Here is a 14357-nt window from a genome sequence, read left to right on the forward strand (position 1 = left end):
GGAAAAAATACTCTATTTTATAGCGACTTAAAAATACGACAGGTACAATTTATTACATAAAATAAATTCAAACCAAATGTTTTGGGTGCAATTTACTATTTTTCCATTCATCAGGTACTATTTATACCTAGCCATATTAATATTATTCTAGTATTATACATATTATAATTGTGTGAATGTGCATAAATATAATAAACTGAAATTTAATCAGAACAAGTACCATAAGTAGTTATAGTTGGTATTTAAGAAACTAAACTCTATTGATTAATCGAATACGAAACTATAGACCTTAATATTTTAAGTCAATTATAATAATAAAAGCAACACGATTTAAAATACACCCTGTTGCCACTACTGGAACCATAACGTAGATTGTAAAATATAGCTACCTACTAAAATAGTATTTTATGAATCTTTCCCTATACATTCTTTTTCGTATATACTATATATGTATATGTAACACTTTTCTGTACACCTATATATCTCTGAGGACCTGACCTATTTTTATATCTCTACTGTAAATAACTTTAGAATAAAATATTAGTATGATATCAATATTCAAGGGTTGTTGTTCTGTGTCACTCGCATTTACTCCATTAAAGGCTTTACTACGAGAGAAGTTATACACATTCGAACAGCAATCAAATCTATTAGATAATTAGAGTATTCGGCCAGTTTGAACTAAAGCATCTCATTATACCTACGTGGTTATAAAATCTCGTTCGCGAAAAACCAAACGACTTACTATTATTTTTAATAGTTACCAATGACGTAGTGGTGTATCCCGTATACTGTAAAGAATCATGTGATTATTTCATACTCGTTAAACTATGAGAATTACGCGAGTCCGTGACTATCGAGTTTTATTAGCATTCCATCAAATTATGATCGATTTCAAAATACCTCAATACGCCGTAAGATCTATACATAATATGATTGGCAGCGATACCATTATTTAATTATAAGACGACATAAAATGTAATCTAATCGAAAAATAAAATGTATGACTGTAAACTCAAAATCGTAAATACCATAGTTATACATACAGTTAAGTAAATAAAGTAAATAATTATAATTAAAATACCATTGTAAATGTAATTGTAAGCTATAATGACCACGATGTCGATCCTTTTATCCTTAATAGATAAATAAATAATAACAATAGTAATAATTATGTGGTACAATAAAACCGCACTCATTTTAATAGATTAAAACCCCACAATTTTTAAAAATGTTGTATCCATAAACCACACACTTTTGATTTCGGCCCCCAAAAGGTCGTTCGACAAAAATTGCATACTTTATTATGTATACATTTATGTATACTTAATAATTTATAATTTATTTTTTTTTAAAAATGTTTTACGAGTATTTAAATTATTAATAAATAATTAAAGGCATATTGCATTGTATAATATTTTGAATTCCTACTAAAAGGGTGACATTTGTCATTTATGCGTGGAAAGTTCAAATCCTTTATTTTTACTTGATAGAATTCAGATTTTCTTCACAAAGCTTAAAGATTGGACAAGTCATTGCAGTTGAATGCTTTTAAGAACTTGACTTTAAAAAAAAATCCTATTTTATTAATAGTTATTATAAGGTAATTAAATAACACTCAAATCATATTAAAAGAATTAGTCAAATAATGCGTATCATATTTTTCATATTTTTTACGTTCAAATAATAAATCACTGACTTTAACGTAGTTTTTTAAATTTTTACTTTAGATTATGTTGAATATAGATGACTATGTATTTAAAAAAGGAACTAAAATAAGTAAAAACTTGTTAAAAAAATAATCAAGTAACAATAAACCAAGTTATCGATGCTGAAGTCAAAGAAAATTCCAACATTTTATGTCACTTATTTACAACTAATAATTATACTACAAGAAGTCTATCCAAATATTTTATGTTTTAAAGACTGTATTACACGACTTCCTTATTGTTTGTATTTAATTAAAAAATTTACATACCTATGTGTAATCATATTATGTAAATATATGTACATGTATTTAAACTGATTTCTTAAAACACTTAAATTTAAATGATTTTTAGTATCTTCATTATATTAGCCTGGATAAAAAAGACCAATGTTTTGTACAAATAATTTATCATATTTCTTATGTAACTGTAAAAAATAATATTAAATTATATAATAAATGAAAATATTACAGACTGATCTTTTCATAGAATAATTACATTAATATTAATCATTCAAAACTGCCCCCACGATACAAGAAAATTTGAAAATAATGAAAAAGGTTATGAGTTTACGATGAGTCATGCGTATATGAAACTCAGTTTTCACTAATTATTTTATCAATTACCCAATCCGTGGATTAAGTTAACCTAATGTACATGCCTGAGAATCCTGGTTCACCACATTCTGTATATCCGTAAGAAACAATACCCATAAAATAGTATTGGTTTATTCCTTCTGGATACATTAATGGACCTCCCGAATCACCCTGAAAGCAAAATTAAAATTTGAAAAATTGATAAGTTATATGTTATTTTCTATATGAAATCAAGAAAGTCAAATACTCTGCACGAGCCCTTTCCTCCCTCTGGATATCCAGCACATGACACTCTCATCAATAACTGCTGCTTTTATGTTTGAATATGCTTTTTTACATTGGGCTGTGTCCGTTATTGGAACTTGAACTTTCATCAGAGTATAGTTACTTCTTTTGAAGCATCTAAATAATAATAGTAAAGAAAATAATATTTTTTTACACATTTTTGTTAATGTTTAGTGAGTAAAAAGCATTTACGATGAACATTGTAGTCATATTTTATTCATTATAATATCATAAATCATAAATTATAATGATATAATATAATTTAATGTTATATTTTAGCATAAAATGTATGATGGTACGTCGATTGGAACGTATAATGGCGTTGCATTGTCTATGACAGTTGGGTTCAAATCTAACTCACCTAATCGTACAGTAGTACTGAAAAATTAGAATGTTAGTTCTCTCAATAGACATGAGATTTAAAACAATAATTTAAGGCATGGCGATTTGATTAATATTTACTTACAGTATTGCACACATTGTTTTTTTAGATTTATAAACACAGTGTACGGCCGTCAGCACGAGTATTTTTGTTATCAATGTACCACCGCATCTCCACTGTAACTCATGATTATTTTTATTTAAACCATGATATCCCAGAGCTGCTATTCAAAGTCAAGACCCTAAATAAAATAATAAAATATTTTAAAAGTCATTATTACGATTCAGTCGATAACGTATTATTGTTATAAACATCAACCATCAACGTGCTAAATTTAATCTAGTACATAATAAAAACGGTCTATGAGTATAAGAACGTTGTAGAATAGCGTTATATGAGTAACAATCAATAATAAATTATAAACGATTGAATTTTTAATTCATTTTCATTTTCATTTTAATTCATTTCAAATTTTCATACCTAATTCTGCTGGGTTTCCTCCAACGAATCGAATGCGGTTGACGTTGCTTATTCCACTTTCATATACAGTTTTCGACGGTATTTTCTGGTTAAACCCAGACCAATCATCCCCGTTGCCACTCTAATCATGAGTGTTATAATAATAAAATACTTTTTTTTGTCATATTTATACTGAAAACAAAAAACAATTGTATTATTGATTTTATTGATTTTATTATAAACATGAATGTAATATCTTTCTTAACATTAAACAAACGATATTTATTTATATATACCTACGAATATAATATTTAATATAACAAAATACTTTAATATTATTTTCTTTTTAAGTTACAATAATTAATGGTCGTATATAATAAAAATGCTTCTGCAACAATATTTATACATTTTTCAGTAGCTTTGTTACAATTTTATGATTATTATAACATAATCTATTATAAAATAAAATAATAAAGTTAGTCGTATAAAATAAAAAAAAATATTTTGTATACGACTTAATTATTTAAACAATTTAATGAAATTCACTTATTGTTATGATGAATTCTACCGATTAAGTGATATTTAGATAAGCACCTATTTAAAATTATGAAAAACATACAAACACATTAGAATTCAACAACTTCCGAAGTTTTCAAGTAATTTATTCAATATCATATAATATTATATGATTGTTTTTAAAAAGAAACATATTTGTTTATAAAAAGCAAAACAAAATCATGACAAAAAATTAACATGAACTAGTTATAAAATAAATGAAACAACTTTAAAAATTAATTTAAATTAAAAAAAGAATTAATTACCGTGTATTTTCCTTGATTTGCAGTAGTGAAACTGACTCCACTGTCCGACAGAATATTAAACATTTAACATAGAAAACGAACTTTTTACATACATTAAAGTGATCGGTGCATACTATAGACAAGAGATTTCAAATAACAACACTACATCTTAAATTTTGAAGTGGTCGATATCGATGTTATAAGCATACTTACCGTAAAGGTACTGCAGGCTTTAATATGTAGATCGACAATCTATACTTTTAATATATTTAATAAACAACCCGATAACGAAAACAATAATGATCCAATGAAAAATAAGTATTTAGTCCGCATTCTGGGTTTTTACGTTTCTTATTTATTCAGTTTTTTTGTTATAATTAAAGTGGCATAATAAACATTATATAAAAGTTTTACAGCTGAAATAACTGAAAAAAGCAATAAAAGCATTTATATGTATAAAAAAAATAAAAATAAATTGGTTTACTTGATCAGAATATTGTGAAACGAATTTATGTATAAAAATTAGATTTCCATCTCACATATGAAAAAAAGAAACATGCTTTAAAATACGAGCCCTATATAATACCAATTAAGTTTTTAGTATTGAAACATTTCCTAATATTAGGAAAATCGTAACAAATACTAATTACTAAACAAATCAGTGGTAGTACAATAATTTATAAGTTAACTGAATACGGCGCATATAATAGGCAAATAAAGTACACATTGAGTGTTTGCTGATGTTAGACAAGGATGATAATTTTGAATCTTTTTTTATATAAATCATAATAACAATAAAAGGACCAGACCTTTTTTACTCGATGTTAACGTAACAAGTGAGAATGTTCGGTTCGATAGCGTATTACCAAGTACTTTATATAAATTACCATAGTCTAATATAAACAGTATAATATAATATTAAAACACACAGGCTTTAAATTACCTATCAAATTAAACCATGTGAAAACCTCATATTATTCAATATTACAAACCAGTTTTATAGATTTCTTTTGTGGTTCGTGAATATTCGTCCTTCAATCGTTATTTTCATGAGTTTTGTACACTATTTATACTATTATATTGTATGCAAATATATAAATACAAAGCGATTAATCTTATTATCTATATCATAATATAATTATATGGGTAGTTTGGATTATAATAAAAATTAGATTAATCGGTTATTGAAATTCTTTAAATAGATATCGCATTACTATTAGTTTTCGATTTTCTATTTCGAATATTTTTCCTTAAATGTTTGACACGGACATAATAATATGCAATTCGATATCATTGTCTAAGCATTATTGTAATAATTACCACTTCGAGTATTATAGTGTTGTATGTACTCACTGGTTCAATATTTCTATTATTCGATCGTTAACAATGGTGTTCCTCGTAATTGCAGGAGACAACAATAATAATACTGTGTAATTATTATTCGCTAAAATACATTTTTACGCCGAATGAAACTATCGAAACTTCATGTACGCGAATCAATTTCCTGACTTTCCGACATAACGCCTAACGTTCACCTATAATTATTTTAAGAGTATATTAATATACGTTGTTGAACGCCCTACGTTTACGCCTATGCCGATATTGCCGCGATCAAGTCTGCGGCAAAATGATGAACCGATTGCTGTCTTACAATGCTATATATTCTATACTTACATGCTTTTAAAAATACTACTCTGCGAATTTCAAATACATCTATAAATAACTATATTATTTGGGTGTGGTCACCAATTAAAATATTTCAACATAATTTGTGGAAGTTATATTTGTTTATCAATTTAATGGTTAACAAAGTGGACGGACACTGGACCTTCCGTCGTATTGAAAAATTCATCAAGTGGGTAACGAAAAAGAAAATATAAGCGATGATGACGGTAAATCTCAAGGCCGTAGACAGTGGTAGGAGTTTTAGGGTACAGACTTCCCCCACCGGAATTATTATTTTTTCATAATTTCATATTTTACTGCATAATATTTATTCTCAAAATACTCCCAAAATATTTTGTTGGCTCCAGCCTTGGTAAATCTTCTCTATAAATAAGCGAGCAGTGTATTACTCACTTTACTAGTTAATGAAAAACCCAAACTACGGACAGATATAATTAACCATGAGGTAGGTATTTATTATAAATTCGTGAACTCTACAACTATATTTTAAGTCTACAGTGTTATCCCAATCAATTTTTCTTAGTTAATTTACAAATTACACTATTTTTTAAAATGGTTTGTTTTTATATTTGTAATTTATGTCGATTTTTTACGCTTGTATTTTTAGCTTTATGACGGAGATTATAATTATTTATATTTAAACCGAGACTATAGTACAATATAATTTATATTCAACTGATTAATTTTTGAAAATAATTATCGTAATTTATGTTAAACATCGCATGTTATTAATACAATATAATTTACATACATATATACATATTTCATCAATACGCTGATATCGGTAACAGCCTATAATTTACGGTATATTATAATTATCCTTTATCCCGATACTGAGGAAACGCGTAAAACCAGAAGCTTTCCGAGTGTAAAAATATCAGTTACCTACACGAGGATTTGTCTAGATCGTAAACAATATTTTATTAGACACACCTTAACACAATATGTGCCACTGTATGTATTATATTTATTTTAATAAATCATAACCACCAGTGTCAATAGTTTTTCGTACGATCGAATTGTCGATATTTATTTGCAAGTATACGTAATTTAAAATATTCTGTCAATCAAAGTTAGCAAGTATAATTCCTATTTGACTCTTGTTTTACGAACAATAAAAAAAATAGAACATTGCGAATAGTTAGTGTTTTTATACTTGCCGAAGATTGTATACATATAAAAACCGCATTTGATCGTTGGAATTGGATGTTTTGATCGTCCAAATACGATAAATATTTTTTTTTTTTATACAAGTTTAGTAAAATATTCATCAATAATCTGGACGTGTGTACACAATAATTGGTGGCATAGATACATAATAATTATTTATAATATTGTAATTTTTAATACTTTTATACTCACGGTAGATGCAAGATAGGCAACTTAATCTACATATTATTCATCTTAGAAAATGACCGATAATACAAATACAAATTTATATGATTTAATTTACTAATAACGTACATGATTAACACGAATAAACGTCCAGACAATCAATTAAATAGTTCAAATCATGTATTCATATTTTAGTTCACTAGTCACTACTTAAAACGAGTTTCCATTGTTTCCAGTACTAATCTATAATTGTGTTTAAATAAATAACGTAATGATCGATTACAATAATTATTAATATTTTGTTCAATAGAATATTGACTATTTTTCTGTATTCGACTGTCTAATTACTATCTACTCGCATTTAACGTTTTGTAGTATATTTTTATTGAATTGTCTACAACATATTGAATGATTTCATGGAATTACATTTGTTTTTGATTTAAGCTTTTAAAACATTTTTACGAACGTTTTTTCTTAATTACATCATAATATTATAACGGCTTATAGCTAATACAATACAAAAAATACATTTCTTATTAAAGAAAGAAAACACGGACACGATCAAAACAATGCATTGTACATTTTCAAGTATATTTACTAATAATATATAAATATATTAAAATATTAATCTCAAATATTATAAACATAATTTGGCAAAAATAATTGTATATTATTCATTTGAACATTTTGATTCGTCTATAAATTATATTCTAGTACTCCGTAATTTGCGCATATAATATGTAGTATACAATTCTAATATAATTTAATAGCCATATTACGTATAATATGTATATATATATATATACATGTACATAAATATTATGTTTTTTTTTTAAATGAAAGACAATAATAATACTTTCGAAATTAGTATACCTACATAATAACGATTGTAAGTAAAAAAAGAAAAAAAGAATGAAAACAGATATTTAAATATAAAAAGGAATGTAAGTGTATGACTAATGTGTTTATAGATAACACATAAATGGTCTAATTAGGCTTTAGAACGTTATCCATAAACTTCCCCATTATGTTGCCAGGCGGATTATAATTTGCGACGATCACAATTCTTCCAGACTTGCCTTTCACCATCGCTATACCCAAGGAATGTGAGCCCTTCCAAATGAGTTGAGTGAATTGTCCTGTAATCAAAACAGATCGTGTACCAAATTACTGTAAAATGTTCATATAAATATATACTATATAAGAAATAGTATTTTAAGCGTTTACAGAAAACTTTAAACGTGAAACACTTCCAACCGGTTCGTTTTCGGAAGAACTATTATGGGACGGCGTGCACTGTACCTATATTATTATAATCTTTTGCTAAAACAATTCTGTCAAATTTATATCGTAGCCGCCCGTAGGTAGTTATCGGTTTAAGATAAACTAAAACCACAAATCTAACCTACAATTATGTTCATTGTATTTATTTTAGGCTTAGCGACGGCCAAGGCTTATTAATCCAACTAAAAAAGTTAACTCGAAGTAAATATAGTTCATTATTTATAGTTTTCAATTAAAAATTGTTAATGTTTACAGAACATACGTTACGTTTTTTAGTTACGTTTTTGCTCATACCAAATATCATATTAAAGTACCTACCTACCGAAAAATCGGTTTTTCCGTTTACGACATAATACGTTTTCCACTAAAATTATTCTGGTCACAACTAGTGCAAATAAGCTGGTTTAAGATTTAAAATTCTAAGTCAGTGTTTGTATTACCACATAAATATTTATGTCTGTGTGGCGTATTATAGAACATAAATATTAAGCTATTCGGGTTTTTAAACATTGAATAATTATTTATTTTCATCAAGAAAAGTGTTATGTATTTTTTATATTTAACATATTCCCCCTATATACTATTTAGATTCACTTTCTTAACAAAAAAAATATTTAAGTTAAAAATCTAAGCATTTTTATTGCTCCCGAGAAAGACGATGATAGATAATATAAAAATAATAAAAACACTCATTGTTATACCTAACATAATTTTGTTTGGAAGTGAAACTGATAACATAATATCGTTTATCAAAGCATCTTAAAAATATCTTTTTAATTTAAATAATTTCACTATAAATAATCAACGTTACTAAGTTTTATATAAATCATTAGACAGACATATTTTAGAGTAAAGTGTAAAAAAGTTCCAAATTAAAAACTATTTTCAGAAGTATTATCAAAAATACAACACCATGTTAGCGAGAAAAAAGTACATTAACATTTTTTTTTTTACTAATAAGTAAAATTTTGAATTTTTTATTAATTATTCTTAATTTTAATAACAGTTGAGATCAATTTCCTTTAATATTCAAAAATAGAATTGTATTAAGTATATAATTCATAACTAGTATAGAATACAATTTTAATGAAATCGTTTTTAAGATGGTTGCGGATATAGCATACATAGTTACCTCCTAAAATATGTAAGTAATAAGTATGTAACACATATTAATTTAATTTTTTTTTTTTTTTAATGCCGATTATATATACCTACTAGATACAAATATAGAATAATCGATAGGTAAAGGTGATTAGGGGTTATATAGATTCCCAAATTCAATAGCTAATTTCGAACGTCGATTCCCGATGGTCGTGGTTTGATTATTCGCCTACGGGTTTTTATTTTAATATATATAATTTTTTCTTATTATTCTATAATTATGGTTGTTCAATGTACCTAGATATTTTATGTTGAATGACGTCTATGTAATGTCTAGTAATAGTATGGTATGTGTTACTAGGAAGTTTATAACATTAGATGGTATAATAGTTGTTACAATGTTATTTAGATATTAGAAGACACGTTAAATCTGTGTTAATGAAACATAAATGCGATATATGAAACTTCTTGAACATTAGCGGTCCCGTCGGTGCTAATTTAACGCAAAAGCAATGTTACGTGTTGATTTGAAACTCCCCTTAAACGTTTCTGAAGCATAATATTGAAAAATTGGTTGTCACGTTTAATGACATGTGCATACGCACATTACGCATTATATAATAATATGTTTAACAATAATATTACACGACAATCGCGTGGCTTGTACTTAATTACGACTCCTTATATTGCCTACGTATAACTCCTTAAAAACGAACCGTTTACCAAACGAAAAGGACGATTTTGGAGGATAATTGTAACACCCGGTCTCTGCAGGATATAAATGTTGTATGGATTTTTTTTTCTTACAATATTTGTAGTCGATTCAATTACTTGTGTAGAATATATGGTAGATACATTAAAAAGCTCTAAGTCAAGATGAAAAAAAAAAATCAATATATATTAGTATTTATACTTTCTGAACAGCGAAAAAGATGCGCGATTTTCCTGTATCTATATGTTGACAAGTAGAATGCACTCATCAGTCATAGACAGTAAAAAAAAAAAAATCCTCGACACTACGTGAACTGTGCAGGTAGGTAAGTGGTTTTTTACACTCAGGCCGGCGATCGACGACATTCTGCGGACTTTCTAATAATTTTCATGACAATATAATAATATGCTCAGAAAACGTTTAATGAACCACTACGCCGTACGCTTAATCGCGCACTGTGATCGTTACCTGCTTTTACAATTCTCGGTTCTCTCGAATAATCGTAATCTTTTCCCACTCTGTACCAGTTGCATATCGCGTCTCTGGCCGTCACTTGGTTCGACGACCAAATGCTGAACAAATTCTCGCCAAAAGGAGTATCTGGTTGATGGGTGAATTTGTCGTCTTTGGCCAACGTTTTTGCCCAGGTCAGCGCGTTGCGACACAACTGACAAAAAAAAAAAAAAAAAAAAAAATACAAATAAATACAAATTCTAAACAATCTAAACCCATATAATTATGAAACTTTTATATAAATCCCGAGAAAAACTCCCAAACATATACACAATAAAAGGAAAATCTATTTGATATCGATAAATTATTATACCGTACGAATTAACGCGTTTTGATCGAATAAATTGCAGCTTATTAATCAAATAAAACCATACTACACCTTTTTAAAATATCATCTATACGATATGTTATTATTACGCAATATTGAATATGTATCATATATTATTTTAAAAGTGACATGTACATATTATAATATATATGCGTATTATTGCTCACCATTTTGTTCAAAGTCAGCGGCCCGGAACCGTGTTTCAGTCGGTAGTCATTATGTAGTTTTAAACTGTCTTCGTACAACTGTTCGTCCGTGTACGCGAGCTGTAAGAGATGAGGACTGAGCGGCGCGTCCTTAAAACCACTAAAACCAAACGTGTTATACGCACGATATTATATTATATTATTTTATACTTCCATTGTGTCTTCGACGAGTATTTTATGTATATATATATATATAAAAATAAAAAATAAAACAATAGATTTATTTTACCCGACAGGTGGAACGTTTTCTCTAAACTGGCCGAGAAAATTTCCAGCCGGATCGTAACAGGCGACCACGAATATTTGGCCGGAACGATTGGACGCTACGCCGACTCCCATCTCTTTGCTGGTCGCCCAAACTACCTGTGAAAAATGACCTGCGGGCGAGATAATAAACGGTAATCAAACGGTTTTCCGACAGGGTTTACTGATGCAGACATTTAAAAATCTGTAGGTACTCTCGGACTACCCGACTTACACTATACATCAACAGTGCATGTATATAAATATTATTTTACACGCGTAGACGTGGTGCGGTCAGGACTCAGGACGCCACGACTGCAGGGCACGCGATCACATTACGATAGGTATTATTATTATCGTGTGACGTGTCCCGAGTACATTATACACGCCACAGCGGACAGACGATATGGATCCTGCAGGACGGGCGAACACGATCGATATATTTACGGAGAGCGTGCAGTCGCGGGTCTAAGGTAGTTTCCGAACTCGGTACCGTCGAAACGAGTCTCAAAGTGCCATAATAAAATATAATATTATGATTTATTTTAACACGTTTCATACTAAACATTACTATACGCGTGCGCGTGATTATACGGCGCGTAAAGATCATTTCGTGTAAAACCGATAGATACGAATACTGCAGCGACTCGCTAAAGCCGTACCTAAGTTGTATATTTTTTTTCTGCCAAGAAGGTGTATTTTTGTGTGAACGAATCCGCCTCTACGGTCTCGTCTGCATTTTTTCTCCATAAAATATAGGTATATAATTATTATTACGACGTAGGGTTAAAAATAAAATAGCAGAGTACGAAATATATAGAAAACCGTGAACCGTTAAATATGAGAATGCCGACGAACACTATTGTTATAATAAGTTATAAACGGAACAATAGTATACCTATATAAATGTACTTAGTAGAAAAAGTCCGATACATATTACATAATAGAAAAAGAATTAGCTGGTGACGTGGCTGCTGTTTATCACTTTCATTGAGTAATAAATTAAAATAAATGCTCGTTTATATTCTTTAGGAAATAACATAATAAATTGCTATGAAAATTGAACGTAATAAACAAACATTTAGGAAAAATCAAAAAGTAGTCGAGTTGTTTCCAACACATTTAACTTATTTGAATTATTCTGGATTTTAACAAATTATATGAAACAAACAATAAGCGAACAACGATTTTTTTAATTTAACGTCTATGATTGTAAGTATGTTAGGGCAGGCCTTACATTTTTAATGAGTCATGTCGGCGGCTTGAAGTTCGATGGGCAGTACTGTAGTATACGTCGCCAAGCAACAAAAATTACAAATACGATATAATAGTATGTTTAGTATAGGATATTATAGTATAGAGCATATAGTTCGTAGGTGCGAATAGTCAACAGCTACATTACAATTCGAAGTCTCGTCGGTGTCGCTTTACAGAGTTCGAATCGACAGTCATTCAAAACCATAATGTTTTTTTGCGACTATAGTGCTTTAGATGTTAATAATTTTTTTTTTTAATTCAATGCTGTCCACAGTGTTTAAGAAGTTTTTATACGCGAATATTTTGATTTACTTGAATTATTTGTTTTAATTTGTGTGCCATCAGTTTATTTTGTTTAATTTTTTATTATATAATATTTTAAAATACCTATTCGAACAGCACTGTTGTTTTATTATAATAGTACCTATCTTTTAACAGTTGAATTTATATTTTTTTGCCTATACGGTTTATCAAGCGTAAAATATACACCAATTTTTTTTTAAACTGAACGAAATGTTACAATTTTGTTTGTTTACAATAATGTTAGCATTTTAATATCGATTTGAATTTTAAATTAATGACCAAGTTATAACTTTATAAATTATATAATAGTGAACGGTAAGCGATAAAAAGTATTTGTTGTGTTACTGTTCAAACATGCGATTTAGATGTGTATCTCATAGCGAGTTTAAAAACTATACGCTTGAAAAGAAAAAAATGATAATTTATTATACGTTGTATACAATGTATTACAATGTTTACAATGTAAACCTATGACTTTTTCATCTATAGCCGGGAAATATTATGAATAATAGCTTTTAGCACGTATTAACGGTTAATATAAGTGTTCATAGGTACCATTTAGTATAAAAGTAATTAAGCAAACGAAATAATAAATACGCTCACAATATATATAAAAAATAAAGTGTTAATATTATTATATAGCTAGTGTACGACGACGGCATATTATTTTGTACACGGCAGCATATACACTATAACACACCTTTCGTTGGAAATGAAATCATTAAGTATCTGTATTATTCTACAATGAGTTTTAAATTACATTTTGTATTGTCGCGAGTATCATATCAAATAATAAACGTATACCTACCTATGCAGTGTATTGTGCATAAAGAAACTTACGACGACGGTGCCGCGTAAGTATTATCTAACACACACTACATCAATCCAATACCAATCGCTGGCTGGAGTATAAAGAAGTACGCTAACCATTATTATATTACGACGTACGCCTGTAAGCACTAAAACAAATTACGTAGGCCGCAATAAGTACACTCGCGGTAATACGGGGCTATGGCATAATAATATACTTATTGGTCAGTACGCGATGGCGCAATAACCGGCAGTTCGAGATCGTTCTCTTCTGGGAGGATTCGAAAAACGAATTCAATAAGACAAACACAGAGTGTATATTGACCGATAATAATAAACCCGCGGATTCGT

The 14357-nt window shown here is 28.6% G+C and overlaps 1 protein-coding gene and 1 pseudogene across 4 annotated transcripts in view; both read right to left on the reverse strand.

Moving 5' to 3' along the window:
• Nucleotides 1–2272: 2272 nt before the first annotated feature.
• LOC126551092 (venom serine protease Bi-VSP-like) lies at nucleotides 2273–3196 on the reverse strand (annotated as a pseudogene).
• A 4140-nt stretch (nucleotides 3197–7336) lies between these two features.
• LOC114121691 (uncharacterized) overlaps nucleotides 7337–14357 on the reverse strand; it is a 32185-nt gene continuing 25164 nt past the window's right edge. For all 4 annotated transcript variants that reach the window (XM_050203380.1, XM_050203382.1, XM_050203381.1 and 1 more), the window contains exons 7-10: nucleotides 11623–11770; nucleotides 11355–11493; nucleotides 10815–11013; nucleotides 7337–8388 (exon numbers count right to left, since the gene is read on the reverse strand). In XM_050203380.1, coding sequence (XP_050059337.1) covers nucleotides 8237–8388; nucleotides 10815–11013; nucleotides 11355–11493; nucleotides 11623–11770 — 638 coding nt within the window. In that variant the 3' untranslated portion in view covers nucleotides 7337–8236. The remainder of the gene's footprint in view (nucleotides 8389–10814; nucleotides 11014–11354; nucleotides 11494–11622; nucleotides 11771–14357) is intronic.

This window comes from Aphis gossypii, chromosome 3 (assembly GCF_020184175.1).
Source record: "Aphis gossypii isolate Hap1 chromosome 3, ASM2018417v2, whole genome shotgun sequence".
Lineage (NCBI taxonomy): Eukaryota > Metazoa > Arthropoda > Insecta > Hemiptera > Aphididae > Aphis > Aphis gossypii.